The following is an 18,416-nucleotide window of genomic DNA, read 5'->3' on the forward strand; positions in this document are numbered from 1 at the left end:
TGTCCGCGAGGTGAGATGGTGCATGGGTGGTGAGGCATGCCGTGGGCTGTATAGGAAAGAGGTGCTACCTCCCGTCTTACGGATGAGTGGAAGAATGCAGATCACGTTTCCCGGTCACTGCCAAATGAAGATAGTAGTACTTGGGTAGTGGTATTTCAACTCTCAACTTTTAACCTGATATGTATAAACGTAAACCCGATGATTATAATAGAAAAGTACATGAGGATGAAGTCGGTCATTCATCTCATTCATCGTCTTCTTCCTCTTCCTCCTCTTCTTCGCTCTCCTCTTCAGATTCATCATCATCCTCCTCTTCCTCCTCGTCACCATCCAGATCATCTTCACTGTTATCATTCTCGCTAGCAACATCATCCATGACAGCATCCTCATCGCCGCCTTCTCTCTCTTCTCTCCGCCTCTTCTCCTCTTCCCTGCGTCCTTCCTCAAGCAGAGCGGCCTTCTCCTCCCTCAATTTCCTCTGCACCTTGACAAAGGCTCCTAAGGGTGTGGACTCCCAATCAACGTCCTTCAAGAAACCCTCAACCTCGACGCGGTTCCTCGGCGCAAAGTTCACGCTCACCCGGCGCTCCTCAATCCACTTCGCGTTGCTTTCGACCTTTTGCACCAACAGCAGAACCATCTGATTGATCTTCTGGTTGCGGTTGCCGGAGCTTCGAGACGAAACCTGTTTGAGCCAGCGCTTGAGCGAGACAACGATGGGCACGCTCAACTCGGGGAAGGCGATGTGCTTGCTCCACAGAACGAAGAATTCGGAGAGCAGCTCGGCAACTTGTTCGGCTGCGCCGTCTTGGTAGACGCGAGTGCGGAGGTATGACTTGGGGGCGCGGATGGTCGTTGTGAAGTCTAGAGGGCGGAGGGTAGATTGGCGCGGAGGCTTGCGCAGCTCAGAGAGGTTAAGGGGTTCGAGGAGGAGGGACGCGAGTGGGATGTATGTGCCCGAAGCGCGGGAAAGGCGGAGTAACGAGCGGGTGAGCTGGAAGCGGAGCGGGAGGTACTGCGCTGTTGGGATGAGACGGGCGGCGCCCAGGGTGATCTGGACAACGGGGTAGATGAGAGGGCGGAGAGCAGAGGGCTTGCCGAGCTTGGCCTCAACGAGACCGTCGCAGTGCTGCGAGAGGACGCGCGACCAGAAGTCAAGACTGTGAACATACTGCCAGTTGTAGATGGTCTTGTAGCTGTCCTTGGAGGAATTTGTGATACTGGAACGCAAATGCATGGCGAGCTGGCGGATGAAGGTGAAGCCCGTTGTGTAAGAGACATTTTGGTCGATGCCCCAGAGTTCGGCGGCGGAGTTCTTCATGAGGTTGATGGCGGGGAGAGTGTGGACTGTTGTGTTTCGGGAGCCCTTGACGACACCCTCATAGGAAGCCTTGAGGACGGTTTCCTTAAGCCCTGAGTCGCCGATGACCATAAGGCGGCGCAGGAGGAGGAAGCCGACGATCCGAGTCGCCTCTGTTGTGGAAGCATCTGTCCAAATGCCAACAATGGTCTTGATGAGGACTTTGAGAAGCTTGCGGAATTGAAGGAGGTAGGGGAGCATAGGTTCAATGGAGGAGAGTGTGAGTTTGAGAGTGGACTCGTCGGAGAGGTTGGCAAGCATCTTTTGTACCGAGGAGGTGTGCGACTTAATGAGTGGTGTGAGGGTCTTGAACTTCTTCGAGTCAAGAGATACTCGGACTTTTCCTGCAGCAGTCTCCTTCACGGGGAGGTGGTGAGAGAGAACGCTGGGAACGTGGCTGAGCGCTGTAACGAGGACCTGATGGTAGACATTGGAATCGGAGATAGAGTACTTCTGCTCCTGGGCGTCGGGGTCGTCGAGGTTTGCTGCAGCACGGAAAGCGAGCACTGCCTGCCGCATCGCGCGGATCGAGTGCTGCTCCTCCATCAGGTTCTGCCATTTCTTCACTGTCGCAACCGTGAGATCTGCAGACTGCTCTCCCTCCTTGGCGGCCTTCTTTTTCTTCTTCTTAGCTGGCTCCTCTTCTTCGTCTTCGCTCAGTGCATCGACTTCTGCAAGATCGCCGAACTCGAGCAACTCGGCATCGTTCTCTTGCAAGTACTTGTAGAACTCCGGATCCTTCTCCTTCAAAGCCTCGATATCTTTCATGTGGGTTTCGGCGTCGTCGCTGGCCTCTGAGCCATCATCGGATGCGGCGTCCTCGTCTCCGCTTGATGCTGCAGACTCTTCTTCCGCATCTGCCTGTGCCTCTGTGCGCTTACGCTTGCCAATCTTCTGGCTGACGTCCTTCTTCGCTTTTTTCTTGTCGGCTGTCGGGTCTGCGATGTCGAATCCTCCGGCGAAAAAGTCGTCGACGTTCATCTCGGCAAACGCGTCCTGCTTCTTATCCTCGACTCCATCGTCAGAACCATCATCTCTATCGGCGCGCGCTTTGGCATTGTCAGACTTCCGTTTCTCCTTCAAGTGGTTTCGCTGCTTGATCTTTGCGGAGGCCTTTCGTCGTTCGAGAACATCCTTGAGATGCTTCTTCTCGAACTTCTTGGTGGACTTCTTCTGACTCCCAGCCATTGTAGCGACGTACTCCTACCGGGAAGTAGGGTCAATGTACTGAGAAAAATTGGTTGTCACAGGGAACAAGAATTCCCAGCGATCTTTCTGGGTTCAAAAAAATATCGGACCAAAAAAATCTCTTGGGCGGCAGAAACTAGGCACGGGCGGCCGCTCCGCCAACCTGGGTCACCGCCTTCCTTCCCCTCTCGAGAGCTTCCCCGGCTTTGTCGTTGATGTTCATTGTCCAGTTCCCCCACGATGTATACTCAGCAGCCTTTGGCTTATGCCCCTACGCCTTACAGCTATACCCCAAACACAGTAAGGTCCGCTTCTATCAATCTTGATGAGGTATACTATATCGATGCTCGGTCTGTTCTAGTGGGGCCATCTACTAACGGCACCATCAGGAAGTGAAACTCGCCTCGAGCTCGGCGGAGCGTGACCTCTACGAGTCCCTTGCCGAGATATACAGTATTATAGTGACGTTAGATGGGCTAGAGAAGGCCTATATCAAGGATGTGGTTACGGAAGCGGAATACACCGAGACATGCACTCGGCTATTAAAGCAGTACAAGTCTAGCTTGGGCGACGACACTGTCGCGCGAGAGTTTGTCGACTTGGAAACCTTTAAGAGGACATGGGGGGTATGTCTCATCTGATGTATGAAACCAGCACTTAACTGATACATTGATTGCTCCCAGCTTGAATGTCCCCGTGCCACCGAGCGCCTACGTATCGGACTCCCCGCGACCGTCGAACAAGCCTCACACAGCGGTCCATCTATCAATAAGACCTCAGGTTCAACAGGAGCTACCGGCGGAGCATCCGGAAGTCTTATCCTAGCGGCTACGGAGAACTTCATCACCTTCCTCGATGCGCTGAAATTGAACATGGTCTCGAAGGATGCGCTCCATCCGCTACTCTCGGAGGTTATTCAGTCAGTTAACAAAGTCACGGATGCGGATTTTGAGAGCCGCGGAAAAATCATTCAATGGTTGATCACACTGAATCAAATGCGCGCGACGGAAGAGCTCGGCGAAGAGCAAGCCAGAGAGCTGTCGTTCGACATCGAATCGGCGTACCAGGGGTTCAAGTCGACACTGGAATGAATACGGTGAATTGTACTGCACATGAAAGAGGAGTTTGGAGTTCGATACCATGGCGATGTCTATCACAGATTTGGAGTTTTGTTATCTCTTGGGCCGCAGCGGAGCCGATCCGCGGAACAGCGCAGACCATTCCCTTTTAGGCGATTACGCCTCTTTTCCTGCATTTTTTGCGTGCCTGAATTCTAGATAGCTATTCGCCACAGGCAAGCCTTGTATAAAAGGCGTGTCTGGGCCCCGCCTCCCATGTTTCTGAAGAATTAGAATTAGATACCCCATTTGCTTTCCCAGACTTCCTTGGTGCTTCTATACCCTTCAGCATGATTACCGCAGAGCCCGAGGAGCCTCTCCACGGTTTGACCGCCATTCCCATTCCTTCCTGATAGATTTGTGGGCCGAAAGACTGATAAGCGCCTGCAGTGCTGGATCTTCCCCAGATCTACACGAAGCCGTCCGGCACAGAGCTTCTGAAGACACTTGCTCTGCTAACTATCAAACCGCGTACTTTCGGCTCTACCGCTGATGAACCGGTCAAAGGCCGAGTGGTTGAGTCCACTGGAATGACTCGTTATCTCACATCCATCATAGCGAGTCCTCTCTCTTGGCTAGAGACCGATGAGCTGCGGGAAGCCATCTGGGATGCCGCCTCAGCTCGCCTCAGCGAGCGGTCTGGCCGAACTGGTACGAAGAAGCTGGCAAATAGATAATCAGGCATTGGCGTACTAATCATTTGTCCACAGCAATGCCGGCAATGTCCCGCGTTTTTTCGGTTCCGACATCATCGGGCGAAGAGTACACATTGACTCTCCACGAACCCTCATTGACAGCCGACAACCTAGGCATGAAGACATGGGTTTCATCATACCTCCTCTCTCAGCGCCTTAACACCATTCTCGAAACCGCCCCTCGACTAGTCCCCTCTTCAACAATCACGCCAACGCCTGATCCTTCCCACACCCTGCGAGCTCTAGAGCTAGGTGCAGGAACCGGCCTCGTTGGCCTATCATTCGCCGCTCTACAAGGAAAGAATGCCAAAATTCACCTCACGGATCTTCCCGAGATCGTGCCGAATCTGTCGCATAATGCAGCTTTAAACGTTGAGCTCCTCAACAGGACAGAAGCGACCGTTACAACCGGAGTCCTGGATTGGACTGTCAGACCAAACCCACCCCCAGCTGCGGAGGAGCAGTACGATCTCATCCTAGCAGCGGATCCGCTCTACTCTCCAGACCACCCACGACTGCTGACGGATACCATTGCCGTCTGGCTAAGTCGGGACCTTGACGCGCGCGTTGTTCTCGAAATGCCACTGCGGGATGCATACCTTCCACAAGTGCAGGATCTTCGGGACCGCTTGGCGAAGATCGGATTGGCAGTTGTTGAAGAGGGTCAGGAGACGGGGTACGATGACTGGGAGACGGCGGATGGAAGTGCTGTTGCGGTGAAATGCTGGTGGTCTGTTTGGGGCTGGAGCGAGAAGCTCTAGCTTTCTCCAAAAGATAGTTTCTACATTTTGAAATATGCCACGAGGCTGGGTTCCTCAAGCCATCGTTACGACGCCACGAAGGAAAAGATTACGAGCGATGATAGATTAGATTTAGATTGAGAGCGATAAAGCTAGACAAAGACTAGAGCTAGACCGATAAAGATGGGATATTTGGGGTTGAATCTCACAACGCAGCGTCAAACGAATCACACATTTGAAATAATTCCAGGCACATATATGTAGACGAAATAAACTCGAACACTACACAAATTGCTAGAACCTTACCAGAAATCCCCCGTACTTTTGTTTTAGATCCAGTTCGAGACCAACTCACGTGCACCTGCCACCCCAACTTATCAAGCTATGACGTAGCCGGCGCAAGGATCAGGTACGATCTCGAACATGCGCTGTGCTGGCCTTGATCGTCCGCAGACCCATCGTTCTTGATCTAAATACCTTACTTATCTAAACTACAATTGCCGTGTTTCATCTATCTCCTCTATTTTCTCCCCGCATTGATAGAAACCCGTCGTACCTACCTACCTATACTTCAAGCCCCGAACTCAAGTCAAACCTACATCAAATCATCCTTCCATGAATCGCAGCACGACAACCAGCTAAACGGAATACTCCCCAAACAAATCTAACAAAATGGTCATTGGTCTCCTAACAATAACGGCTATCCCAACGGTAACGGGCATCGCGCTCGGCTGCAGCGAGCAGCGAAAGCAGAATAATCGCGAAGACGACGAGCGGCGCATGGCGAAGTTCTATACGGATATCGAGTGCCTAGAGGACGTTGAGGAGGCTGATGAAATTGATGGGATGAGAATGGTTCTTCGGGATAATAAAGTACGTCCATACACCGTCATTCGCCTTATTCCAGGTCACAGATCACAGACCAGAGGGTATGGTAGCTAATCGCGGTTGGTTTAATTACAGGCGTACATCGACCACCCCGACCCCAAAAAACGAAAAGTCCCCGGGCACGCCGGGTCAGCATTCTACATAAACTACCCCGAGCCAGATCACATGAAAGACCTAAAGCGCGGATCGGGGCTGGTCTCTACGATTCAGGACGACCCGCCGATGTTAAATTGGTTATACGCAGATACAGAGACACACGAGGTGAAATACGGGAATCGGACGCAGAGCTGTGAACATGCACCTGCACCGTGGGACTGGACGGAGGAAGAAAGAACGATAATCTTAGAGAAGAATAGGGGGTTTTATGCTGTGAGGGAGAAGGATGGGTGTTGGGCTATTTATCTTGATCGGGATGGGGATGAGTTGCAGAGGGTTTTGAGGAAGAGGAAGATGAGGAGGGCGGTTACAGTTTATATAAGGTTGAAGAGGAAGTTGGTTGAAGAGGAGATGAAGGAGCAGATTATTGCGGAGATTTTGAAGAAGAGGAGGAAGGAGGCGGAGGAGGGTGCTGCTGGGGGTGGCGGACAGGGTGAGGAAGAGAAGGAGGGTGAGGAGGAAAGAAAAGAAGGCGATGAGGAAAAGAAGGAGGAAGAGGAACCGAAAAATGAAGAGAAGAAGGAACAAGAGCAAAATAAGGACGAAGGAGGATCCAAAAATAAGAGCGAAAAGGAGGGCGAAGGGTCAGGCTCATAGTATATGCATTTTTGACAAGGGGAATCTTAACGAGTAAACATAAAGATAATATACAGGCTAATCATCTAGGCCATTCCAACCTTCACCATCACTTGCACCTCCACCAGCACTATCAGAGGCATCATCCTGAGCCTGTGATCTTTTCCGGCTAGCTGCAATAGCGCCTTTCTTCCTGTTCTCCTGTCGTCGCTCGAAGCCGCTCTTCGTGCTGATTCTCGTGCGACGTTGAGTCTTGTCATCTTTAGCATCAGTGGCCTTGTGGCTAGTCTGTCTAGCCTTGACACCGTGCTTCTTCAATTCCTTCTTGTTCTTCTTGCTGAGGTCTGGCAGGGCATCCAGTAACCATTTCTGCACCGACCTCTCGCCGGATTCTCCGCGTAGCTTCTCACTGGTGTCAATGATGTTGGCGATGCTCTTGACATAGGGGATGTCTTCTTTTGTGTAGTAGGTGACTGCGACACCGCCCTCGCGACCAGCTCTTCCTGTCCGTCCGACTCTGTGCACGTAGACAGCCGGGGTGTTGGGAATATCGTAGTTCACGACCCCGTTGATACCGCGGAAGTCAACACCACGGGCGAGCAGATCCGTCGTAACAAGGATCCAGATCTCACCCTTGCGGAACCCCTTCATGATCTCAGATCTTTGGGTATCCGATAAGTCGGAGTGGAGGACTGCAATGCGCGCTGAGCCACCGGCCTCGGGTGGGATGTCATAGAGCAGCTCAGAGTGAAGAGCTATAGCTCGAGGAATAGTTTGTGTAAACACCAGGAAAGGTGGGCGGAGTCGTACATCGGAGGCTGTTGCTGCTGTGGGATGGAGGAGCTGTCGGAGGCCGAGAAGCTTTCCTTGCTCTGTGGCGGCGTAGACTAGCTTGTGCTTGATGTTGGGGATGGCGGAGTCCTTGAGGCCGACGACAAGTCGGAGCAGGGGGTATGACTTGGTTTGGGCCAAGTTGACCTTCCGCTCTTTGATAGTTTCTTTGGCCATGTCTTCGATACTTGAGCCCATGGTTGCTGACCAGAGACTGGCGCGGAGCTCAGGGTGCGTGCATGAGCGCCAGATGTCGAGTGTTTGGTCGCGGAATAGAGGGTCCAACAGGACATCTGCTTCGTCCATGACCAGGTTTCTCACCAACGGTAGGGTACCAAGTGGCTTCGTTTTGTTGTCGGAGAGCGCATTGACAAGGAGTAATGGGGTTGAGACAAGAATATCACTCTTCGTAACTGGAATTGCCTCCTTGCTCTTGGTACCGGCGGGCTTATCATCGCTTACTGACTCAGAAGATTCGGCATCGCTTTCGTCCAAGACGTCACTCTTCTCCCCATCACGCTCTACCACCCGCATACCTTTCTTCATCAGAGTAATCTTCACACCCGTTCCAAGCGCCAGCTTTCTCCCCTCGTTTACAATCTGGCTAGCGAGCTCCTTAGTCGGCGCAACAACAACGGCGAAAATACCGCGCTCTTCTGTCTGATCATGGTGATGACGAACAATCTTGTTGATAACGGGAATCATGAAGGATAACGTCTTCCCACTTCCCGTCGGTGCAACAACCAACAGATCCGGCTCGGCATCCCCCTTGGACTCTGGCTTCTGAGAAACAGCCCCATCCCAAAGAAGCAAAGGCAGACTGCCCAGCTGCACCTCTGTAGGAACCGTAAACCCCTGCTCAGCAATGTTTTCCGCAAGACGCCTTGAAATCTTGTACTTGGATCGGAGCTCCTTGAATGAAACAAGCGGCTGGGGATACAAGCGACGCGCTTTCTTCTGCTCCTTTTTGCTGAGAGTCTGCTTCTCTTCTTCCTTCTCTTGCTTCCGCTTCTTTTTCTTCTTCTTGGGCTCTTCGCTTGATGGTTGGACTTGAGCGCCGTTTACTTCCTCGATGTCGCGCATATCAGTGACCTTGATCTTGTGCGCGTTCAGCACCGTCCGGCGCTGTACTTCGTCCATGGGCTCGTCTTCTTCCGAGTCGGATCCATCTTCCTGGTTCTCTGCACCAGCTCCAGCGCCCTTTCCTGGCGTCGCACTTGAAACCTTCGATGCAGAATTCTTGTTCGAGCTGAAAAAGTCCAAGTTCAATGCATCCTCATCGACAGAGCGAGCATCATCATCCTCCTGCTGATCAACCTGATTCCTCTTCCTCTTCTTCCCACTCCCCTTTCCCTTCGAGCCAACAGAAGCCTCAACCTTAGAAGCGCGAAAGAGCTGCGGATTCGCTGCCTTTCCCGTTGACGGAAGTGTTGCTGTAGACTGCGCAGCGGCAGGCTTCAACTTAGTTGACCTCGTCAACAACTTGAAAGCGTCCATGGTTGCCGTTGCTGTTGCCGTTGCCGAGAATTCAAGCGCAACTCATTTATACGGACGAAAATGTGCCTTGATTTGCACTCGGCTCTCGGCTAGAAGCACGAGATAAGAGTTGTTAATGTTGTTGGTGATATGGTGTTGAATCTCGGGCATTGAAAAAAATGTCGGGATGCAGGCAGATTTCTGTTCCGCACGGGCCAATCAGCGCTCGGGGTGACCCAGTTGCTCCGGTGGTGGTGGGTGCGAGCCGGGCCCCGAACACTAGAGGGTGGTCTGGGCGATTGAATCGAAACATTTGTTGTAGAAGGATTAGAGGAATCTTAAATTAGACATACTGTGAATATATTGAAAGCCTGACTACTTGGAATCCTGCTTGGGCGAGAATTTAGACGAGAATTTGTAGAGGTTTATCTTCGGTACACAGATGCCCCTGCCATAAGAGGAACTCTTATGTGCACTAACAGAACCAACATAGACAGGTATAAAGGCACATATAGTATGTCTAGCAGATTTTCAGATTCTTTATTGTCAAGCTTCACCCCAGACAACAGTTCAATTCCATCGTCTATCATACATAGTACAGTTAACAAAAGAAAGATAATATAGCGAGAATAAGGACAGGTTCAGATATATTTGCGTATGCTCTAGTGGTGTCCATGGTCAGCCTCTCCCCTGTAGCCAACAATGTTGAAGCGGCCGATCATCTCGCCGACTGTGAAGAATCCGATAACCTCCGCGGCGGTGACACCGGCCAGAGCGATCTCCTTAGCGTTGGCGTTGCGGACACGGGCCATGATGTTCTGGGGGGAGAAGCGGGCGTTCTGGAGAGTGGCGGGGTTGCGGAAGGAGTTGATCAGGGGCTGGTAGTATGTTTGGAAAGTGGCCAGGTTCCTGATATTGGGTTAGTTGATGTTGAAGACGAGTGTATGAAGCTGGCTTCGAGTGGAGCGCTTACGGGGGGGTCATGTTCTGGCCACGGAATACCAGCTTGCCGAGCTCGAGGCCGACTCTGGAGTAGTAGATGGTAGGGGGTATCAAAGCTGTTGAAAGAAAGCGATGAGTTAGCAATGGCTTTTGCAAACGTGTAGAAGAATGTCGTAACACCCGCCCCTTGTAGGACGAAGGATAGTGAGGATAATTCGCCATAAAATCATCACAGCTATCCTCAAAGTTGACGTAACAGAACTTGACAAAATAACTTCATGTAAAGCTGGCTTTCACTCACATTCAACGAAGGTGACGACTTTTCCGGTTCTTCCACCAACTTTCTTCAAGGTGTTGCCGAGACCCTGGGCAGCGCCGGAGATGGCAGGACCAGCAGAGGAGGTGACGCGAGAGAGACCCTCCTGAGCCTTAGAGGCAGTAGTAGAGGCAGTCTCGGAAGCCTTGGAAGCGGCCTGCGATGTGTTGGAAGCGTGTCTGACGGCGGTCCTCCGGGTCAGGAACTGCGACTGCCGCAGCACGGCACGGGACGCCGTGGCAGGCATCTTGATAACCGCTGGAAGGAAGAAGGTGAAAAGGAGGGTATAGACCTGGAGAGTCGCAGTTGAAGGTCAGGGAGGTCCAATGGCGGGTTGGTCAAGAGCCGTAGCGCAATTGCAGGATCAGAATTAGAGATTTGAAGCTCGGGAACTTCAGGATCCAGGTCACGTGCTTGCGGCATTACTTGGGTCGCCTGCTCCTATCTCTCCGCTATAGCAACACCATCTCCTAGGCTACGCCACTCATAGTTCTTTGACTTTTCGAGAAAAACATGTCCTTACTAAACGACTCTTTGCGCGATACGATGGCAGCACCAAGTGCTTTTATACTAATGAAGACCAGCACCATATTGCATCATAAACTTCCACTTTGCCGAATCGCCACCAAATCATGATGTTACTACTAAGCCGTTATAACAATCATCAACTAGGGTGTGATTTCTTGTGTTCTCTCGTATAAATTGTTCAGAGACTCAGAGAGGCATATGACTTAGTTCCAGATGCCAATGGCTCAATTCGGAAGACACACTGGAGGTTTCGGGATATAGTGCGTTGGGACTCGGAGGAATGAAAGTTTCCTTCTCAGTTATCGCGCTCAGAGAACGCTAAAGCTTGTAAAGCTTGGATACACGAAAGTCTGTGCCCTCAGATATTCAATCGCCCTTTGAGCGGTAGAGAATTTGAGGTCTAGACAGGGCCTTAGAGGCTGAAAGTCGCATCGACTGGCGCATCGAGGCTCTATAAACTAAGTTTAATATCAACGAGTCCTCTATCTGTGGTATTCGGCGCTGATTGAAGCGGACACTGAAGCATTAGAACTATCTGGTCGAGTCACAGAAGAACGATTGGACACCTTTGAGTCTGTCACAAGCATTCTGAAAACATATTTTGCTTACGATAGAGATGGCTCGTCTGAAGTCTGGCAGCAGGCTCACGGCATGTTCCGCTGAAGATTGTTGTTTTCGCGTTGATAGTGAATACATATGTATATGTGTAGCACCCAAATGATTTTATAGCATAACTGCGTCGCAGAGATGCTCATTGAGCCGTAAGAATCCTTATCTGATTAAAAAGTCAAGCGAGAGTTTGATACATATCGCTCTGATATATAGAGGCTGTCCGGGCGTAGGTGGAAGGAGTATTCATTCTCCACCAAAGAAGATGAGATGCCCCAGTGCCGCCGGAGAATTGCCAGTCCCAGCAAGAAGGATGCTTTCAAAGATTGGAGACTAGACATGAGTCAAGCCCAACAAAAAGCAATGATCACAAAATTTTGAGCTGGCTTTTTTGTGCTTTTCATGCGGGCATCGAAAGTGGAAGTTTGAGAACGATGCCCGGATGGACTAGGACTTGAGGCTAAATTAACCTACCACTGCGAGAAATTAACCGAGACGCTTCTGAATATTGTAGATACCACCACTCACCATATTCTCAGCACAACATCGAGAGGCTCCATTCCTCACCGAGCGAGAGTAGACCCAGGCTCTCAAGTGATAACGCTTTATTGGAGCTTTTTTTTTTGATATTATTCTCTCGAATTGCCGAAGTGCCCATTCATATGTCAGTGGATTTCTCCGTGTTTGTCCTCAAGCTACATCCAGGACACCACTCCGGAGTAACCCCAGGGAGGCTTGTGAAACGCGGTGGAAAAATTCCCTTCAAATGGTAGAAGTCGCTTTTTATATGCAACAAATGTGTCTTGAATGAAGATCAAACCAGGATAGCGGCCAATGAAGGGGTCCAGGAACAAAAGAGGGGACCCCGCATTGGAGGGCCGGATAAAAGGGCAGAGCGTGGATAGTGGCGGGCCCCTATGGATGCCACGATAACCTCCCCCACCCAATGCTATCGCCTAGAGCATGGAGTATGGGTCGCTTCTGGTCTGGATGATGCTTGCCTCCTGGAGCATCTTCTGCCCGCATGATATTTTCTACGCTGCTATTGGTGTCGTGGGCATTTGTCAACCGCGTATAACATGGAGGGGCAAGTATTAAAGCTGGTACTATGTCCGCGTTGCTCTGCCCTCTTGCTCTTTCATCCCCCTCTCACCTCTCCCCTCTCAATTCGCGTCTCCCCGTCTCTGCTTTTCGCAAGCTCCATTACTTGAAAGAGAATCATCATGGCTACCACAACCGTCCTCGAGAAGCCCAACATCGGTGTTTTCACCAACCCCCAGCATGATCTTTGGTTGGCCGAGTCCACGCCGACTCTCCAAGAAGTGAAGAGTGGTGAAAGTCTCAAGCCTGGCCAGGTGACCATCGAGGTGCGCAGTACCGGAATCTGCGGGTAAGTTCGAAACACCTCCGCATCTTGCTTCCGTGTTTCCTTTGCATTGGCTCGACTAACAATTGCCGCTTCACTGTACAGATCTGACGTGCACTTCTGGCACGCGGGGTGCATTGGTCCCATGATCGTCACAGGAGATCATATTCTAGGCCACGAGTCGGCTGGAGACATTGTTGCTGTCGCCCCTGATGTCACTTCGCTCAAGGTTGGAGACCGAGTTGCGATTGAGCCCAACATTATCTGCAATGCATGCGAACCTTGCCTGACTGGACGTTACAACGGTTGTGAAAATGTCGCTTTCCTCTCAACTCCGCCCGTGGACGGCCTATTGCGTCGCTATGTCAACCACCCCGCGATTTGGTGCCACAAGATTGGGGACATGGGCTATGAGGATGGTGCTTTGTTGGAGCCTCTGAGTGTCTCCTTGGCTGCTATCGAGCGCAGCGGTCTTCGTCTTGGTGACCCCTGCTTGATTACCGGTGCTGGCCCCATCGGACTCATCACTCTGCTCAGTGCCCGCGCCGCCGGCGCAACGCCCCTCGTTATCACCGATATCGACGAAGGCCGCTTGAAGTTCGCAAAGGAGCTTGTGCCCGACGTTCGCACCTACAAGGTGCAAATTGGCCTCTCTGCGGAAGAGAACGCTGAGGGTATTGTCAATGTATTCAACGACGGCAACGGTGCTGGTCCCAGTGCTTTGAGACCCCGCCTCGCATTGGAATGCACTGGTGTCGAGAGCAGTGTCGCTTCTGCCATTTGGAGTGTCAAGTTCGGCGGCAAGGTGTTCGTGATTGGTGTCGGAAAGAACGAGATGAAGATTCCTTTCATGCGTCTGAGTACTCAAGAGATTGATCTTCAGTATCAGTACCGGTACAGCAACACATGGCCTCGTGCCATCCGTCTTGTCAAAAACGGTGTCATCGACCTGAAGAAGCTCGTTACTCACCGTTATGCTTTGGAAGATGCGCTCAAGGCCTTTGAAACAGCGGCAAACCCGAAGACAGGAGCCATCAAGGTGCAGATTATGAGCTCAGCTGCAGACGTTGAGGCCGCGACCGCTGCTCAAAAGGCCTAAGCCTCGCCGGAGCAACACCGGGGATTGTTATCGGAGTGGCTCGTCCGCTTCGTCCTCGAGGATACCCTTTCTCAGTTATATGTGGGCGTATGAAATCGGTTGTTTTGCATTGTGATGATGACACTTGACGTTTTATGACCATTGTGCTAGAGGTGCATGCAAATTGAGGCAATAGACATTGTGCTAGAAATTTAATTTCTTCTTGTTATGATCGGTCATATGTAAGTGGGATGAGCGATCCGTCCTCAAGGTTCTTCCCCATTGAGATCTTCTTCCTCCGCACAACTTCGGCAAGTGCTGTATCCTCTTACTTTACACCTCACTCGTCGTGTTACTTTCGCGTTATATTCTCGCTATTAAAGAAATTGACTGGCTGATGATGGCTAACTGGAACGCTCGAAGCCTAAAAGGATGTTTTCCATTGGTTGCGCCCAGTCTGATCCTTGCCCACTCCTGCAGCGTGCACCAGAAAGACTGGCCATCGACCCGTCTCGTACTGACCCAAGCTCAATAATTCGCTTACGTTAAACCACAGTGGGCGGCTCGCTTGAACCAGAAGCCTCAATCTCCGGTGCTGTGGCAGCTACAGGGCCAATGATCTGCCTACTATAGGCTTGGGACTGTCACATAAGCTCATTACTGGTACGATCACCGACATTTGCCCGGACACCAGAGTGCCCAGAAAGCGGGGAAACCATCATCACGATGGCTATGACTTTGCCCTCCTGTTGGGCATCGCGAACAGCGACGCCATGGTTCATACTCCTGCTGCCCTGTGGCCTCCCATGAGCATGGGAAAGACAGCCATGTCCAGCGTATTCTAAATCCAAATCCCTTGCATGACAGCCCCGATCAATATCCGGGGGGCTATGCAAGCCTCTTTCCACTCCCGTCGCACGCTGGAGTAGTCGACCAGGACTGCTATGTGCAATGACTCTGCTTATGCACCCGGCATTATGTCGAGGTGGGTATATAAGGGACAGCCATTGCCTACGGTCGGTTCTTGCTCTCAAGGGTCTCCAGTCATTGCCAAGTCTCAATCATGTTGGGATCCTTGCTTTTTCTGCCCGTGGTCGGCGCCGCCGCGATTGGACCAAGGGCTAGCAATCAGAGCTGCCCTGGATATAGGGCGTCGAATGTCCACGAGAGTATCAATACCTTGACTGCAGACCTTACCCTTGCCGGTGAACCATGCAATTCTTATGGCACGGATTTGAGGGACCTGAAATTATTGGTCGAGTACCAGACAGGTCAGTTACTCGTAGAGTTGACCTTTCGTCTATACTAATTAGCCCTTAGATGACCGTCTCCATGTCATAATCTACGATGCCGATGAGCAGGTTTACCAGGTTCCCGAGTCGGTTTTGCCACGGGCTGCGAGCGGAAATGGCGACTCAGACCAATCGACTATGAAGTTTGACTACGTGGAAGAGCCATTCTCATTCACGGTATCCAGAGGAGACGATGTTCTTTTTGACACCTCTGCTTCCAACCTTGTCTTTCAGTCACAGTACCTGAACCTGCGCACCTGGCTTCCGGATGACCCGTATCTATATGGACTCGGAGAGCACACCGACTCCCTTCGGTTAGAAACAGACAACTATACCCGTACCTTTTGGAACCGCGACTCGTACGGGGTACCGCCAAAGACAAATCTGTATGGTACTCACCCTGTGTACTACGACCACCGAGGCAGCGCTGGTACTCATGGAGTCTTCCTGGCAAACTCAAACGGCATGGACGTCAAGCTCAACACGACACAGGACGGCAAGAAATATCTCGAGTATAATATAATTGGAGGTGTCTTCGACTTTTACTTTTTCACCGGCTCCACCCCCAAAGCAGCCAGCATCCAGTATTCGGAAATTGTTGGGTTTCCTGCTATGCAGAGCTATTGGGGATTCGGTGTATGTTTCCTTCAGTCCCCACAGAGTTGATCATGATTGCTAACCCATTACAGTTCCATCAATGCCGATATGGCTATCGTGACGTGTATGAGGTGGCCGAGGTGGTGTCAAACTACAGCCGAGCTGGTATTCCACTGGAAACAATGTGGACCGACATTGACTACATGCTGTTGAGAAGAGTGTTTACCCTTGATCCCGAAAGGTTCCCCCTTGACTTAGTGCGTGAGCTCGTGCATTACCTCCACGACCATAGTCAACACTATATCGTCATGGTTGATCCTGCAGTGAGCGTCAGCGGTAAGCTCTGATACAGCTCTCTTATAATGGCAAAACTGATGAAATCAGACAATCCCGGATATAACAGAGGTGTTGAGCAGGACATCTTCCTCAAGAACCAGAATGGCAGTTTATACGAGGGTAATCCCTTCCCATCATGGATATCACATCTGGAACCGCCTAGCTAATTCCTCTCAGGTGCTGTATGGCCCGGTGTCACGGTCTACCCGGATTGGTTTGCCCCGAGTATCCAAGAGTACTGGAACAGCGAATTTATTGAATTCTTCGATGCTGAAACCGGTGTCGATATCGATGGACTCTGGATCGACATGAATGAGGCATCGAATTTTTGCGTATTCCCATGTACAGACCCTGAGGATTATGCGATTGAGAACGATTTGCCGCCTGAACCACCAGCGGTCCGACCCGGTAGCCCTCGTCCATTGCCAGGGTTCCCTGCGAGCTTCCAACCGACTTCCCTGAAGCGGCGCGTTAAGAGAGCACCAGGTGACAAAGTTGGATTGCCTGGTCGGAACCTCCTCAGCCCACCGTACGCGATTCAGAATGCCAATGGGCCGCTGAGCATGAACACGATTCAGACCGATATTATTCACGCAGGAAAAGGATATGCTGATTACGATACTCACAACCTCTACGGAACCAGTGAGTGGGCTATTAAAGCTGAAATTCAGTAGTGGTGCTGATCAGATATCTAGTGATGAGCACTGCTTCCCGCATTGCTATGCAGCAGCGTCGCCCCAGCGTTAGACCCCTCGTTATCACTCGTAGCACGTACGCAGGTGCTGGGAAGAATGTTGGCCATTGGTGAGTATATATGTACTCAGAAGGTGACATAGACTGATATACGCAGGCTCGGCGACAATGCTAGTACTTGGGAGCAATACCGTATCTCTATTGCTCAGATTCAGGCCTTCGCTGCGATGTTCCAGATCCCCATGGTAGGAGCCGACGTATGCGGATTCGGCCAAAACACCACGGAAGAGCTATGTAACCGGTGGACAACTCTTGGAGCCTTCTACACCTTCTACCGCAACCACAATGAATTCGGCAGCGTCAGCCAGGAGTTCTACCGCTGGGAATCAGTAACCGAGACGGCAAAGAAGGCCATCGACATCCGCTACAGACTACTCGATTACATCTATACCGCGTTCCACCGACAGAGTCAAACGGGCGAGCCATTCCTACAGCCACTGTTCTATCTGTATCCTGAGGACCAAAACACCTTCGCCAGAGAGCAGCAATTCTTTTATGGTGATACTCTACTCATCAGTCCAGTCACTGAAGAGGGTTCCACTTCTGTTGATGCTTACTTCCCCAACGACATCTTCTACGACTGGTACACAGGCGCACCTATCCAGGGCGCAGGTGAAACAGTCACCCTCGAGAACATTGGCGTCAATGATATCCCAATCCACATCCGCGGAGGAAGCATCATCCCGGTGCGCTCCTCCAGCGCCATGACAACCAAGGAACTGCGAGAAAAGACCTTCCAGCTCATCGTCGCTCCAGGGTCGGATGGAACTGCGTCCGGAACACTCTACCTTGACGATGGAGATTCCCTTGAGCAGGATGCTACGACTGAGATTGAATTTCAGTATAGCGATGACTCACTCGAGATTAGGGGGCAGTTCGCGAGTACCTTCCCCTTCAACCTTGATAGTGTCGTTTTGCTGGGACAGGCGAGGCAAGTTATTGAGGAGGGGCTGGAGATTACTGAGCCTACAACAGTGGATTTGGCTTGAGAGTTGGAAACTCCCATGTTGGTCTTATATATTGGTCCCGTAAACATATGCATCCTTGAAAAATGTGTACGCATAGTGATTACATCGACATGTACAGATCTAATAGTCTCAAGCACATAGCCCATGCATGAAGAGCAAATGCATTACCAGAGAGATCTGCACAAACACCACTACTTGCAGCGCATAGCGTGTTTTCTCAACTCCAAACATATCAGAAATGCAAGGGATGGGACTCGGCAGAGACATATGGCAGACAGGGTTCCCGTAATCTCGTTCTCTATCCCTATCTTCGTCGCGCGTACCTCAAATCTCCCCCTTCCTAGCACGATGGCCAGTCACACAGTGTTTGAGTTCGCCCTGGCATTCCTTTATCCAGCCTCCGCCTCCGAGTCCCCAGCGCATCTTAACTATCCTGACTTCCGCTCTTCGTCCACAGTCACATCTCGTCCTGAACGCATTCACCACGCTAGAACAACCCGACGTCAAAGAAATACGAAGAGGAAGTTTACCAGAAATTCGAAACAAGAACAAGAAAACGAACCACTACTACAGCAGCAACAATAACAATGCATCTCTCATTCG

The 18,416-nt window shown here is 51.2% G+C and overlaps 6 protein-coding genes across 6 annotated transcripts; 3 read left to right on the plus strand and 3 right to left on the minus strand.

Annotated features, from left to right (window-relative positions):
- Window positions 1–29: 29 nt before the first annotated feature.
- Window positions 30–2,548, minus strand: BDV14DRAFT_208146 (mRNA-binding ribosome synthesis protein NOC2; the record flags this gene model as incomplete). The annotated part of the gene is made up of 1 exon (XM_073775333.1): window positions 30–2,548. One exon carries the CDS (start codon window positions 2,546–2,548, stop codon window positions 245–247), a length of 2,304 nt encoding a protein of 767 aa, XP_073633275.1. The 3' UTR covers window positions 30–244.
- A 240-nt stretch (window positions 2,549–2,788) lies between these two features.
- BDV14DRAFT_186721 (VPS28 protein-domain-containing protein) lies at window positions 2,789–6,684 on the plus strand (the record flags this gene model as incomplete). Its single annotated transcript, XM_073770856.1, has 9 exons — window positions 2,789–2,878; window positions 2,938–3,174; window positions 3,232–3,623; window positions 3,956–3,990; window positions 4,057–4,317; window positions 4,377–5,091; window positions 5,839–5,974; window positions 6,065–6,480; window positions 6,660–6,684. The coding sequence occupies 9 exons, from the start codon at window positions 2,789–2,791 to the stop codon at window positions 6,682–6,684; spliced, it is 2,307 nt and encodes a 768-aa protein (XP_073633276.1).
- Window positions 6,685–6,711: 27 nt separating this feature from the next.
- Window positions 6,712–9,193, minus strand: rok1 (RNA-dependent ATPase ROK1). The gene has a single exon (XM_073776721.1). The coding sequence runs from the start codon at window positions 9,047–9,049 to the stop codon at window positions 6,800–6,802; it is 2,250 nt and encodes a 749-aa protein (XP_073633277.1). The 5' UTR covers window positions 9,050–9,193; the 3' UTR covers window positions 6,712–6,799.
- Window positions 9,194–9,385: 192 nt separating this feature from the next.
- On the minus strand, window positions 9,386–10,637 carry BDV14DRAFT_162982 (F1F0 ATP synthase subunit g). The gene is made up of 3 exons (XM_073766960.1): window positions 10,272–10,637; window positions 10,002–10,086; window positions 9,386–9,937 (listed from the first exon to the last, which is right to left on the minus strand). The coding sequence occupies exons 1-3, from the start codon at window positions 10,531–10,533 to the stop codon at window positions 9,691–9,693; spliced, it is 594 nt and encodes a 197-aa protein (XP_073633278.1). The 5' UTR covers window positions 10,534–10,637; the 3' UTR covers window positions 9,386–9,690.
- Window positions 10,638–12,514: 1,877 nt separating this feature from the next.
- BDV14DRAFT_162983 (NAD(P)-dependent alcohol dehydrogenase) lies at window positions 12,515–14,056 on the plus strand. The gene is made up of 2 exons (XM_073766961.1): window positions 12,515–12,813; window positions 12,895–14,056. Exons 1-2 carry the CDS (start codon window positions 12,647–12,649, stop codon window positions 13,886–13,888), a joined length of 1,161 nt encoding a protein of 386 aa, XP_073633279.1. The 5' UTR covers window positions 12,515–12,646; the 3' UTR covers window positions 13,889–14,056.
- Window positions 14,057–14,846: 790 nt separating this feature from the next.
- agdC (putative alpha-glucosidase) lies at window positions 14,847–18,117 on the plus strand. Its single transcript, XM_073775334.1, has 7 exons — window positions 14,847–15,138; window positions 15,188–15,795; window positions 15,849–16,092; window positions 16,141–16,212; window positions 16,270–16,734; window positions 16,788–16,896; window positions 16,943–18,117. Exons 1-7 carry the CDS (start codon window positions 14,931–14,933, stop codon window positions 17,832–17,834), a joined length of 2,598 nt encoding a protein of 865 aa, XP_073633280.1. The 5' UTR covers window positions 14,847–14,930; the 3' UTR covers window positions 17,835–18,117.
- Window positions 18,118–18,416: the final 299 nt, after the last annotated feature.

This window comes from Aspergillus stella-maris (genome assembly GCF_047715825.1).
Source record: "Aspergillus stella-maris strain CBS 113639 unplaced genomic scaffold BDV14scaffold_2, whole genome shotgun sequence".
NCBI classification, from domain to species: domain Eukaryota; kingdom Fungi; phylum Ascomycota; class Eurotiomycetes; order Eurotiales; family Aspergillaceae; genus Aspergillus; species Aspergillus stella-maris.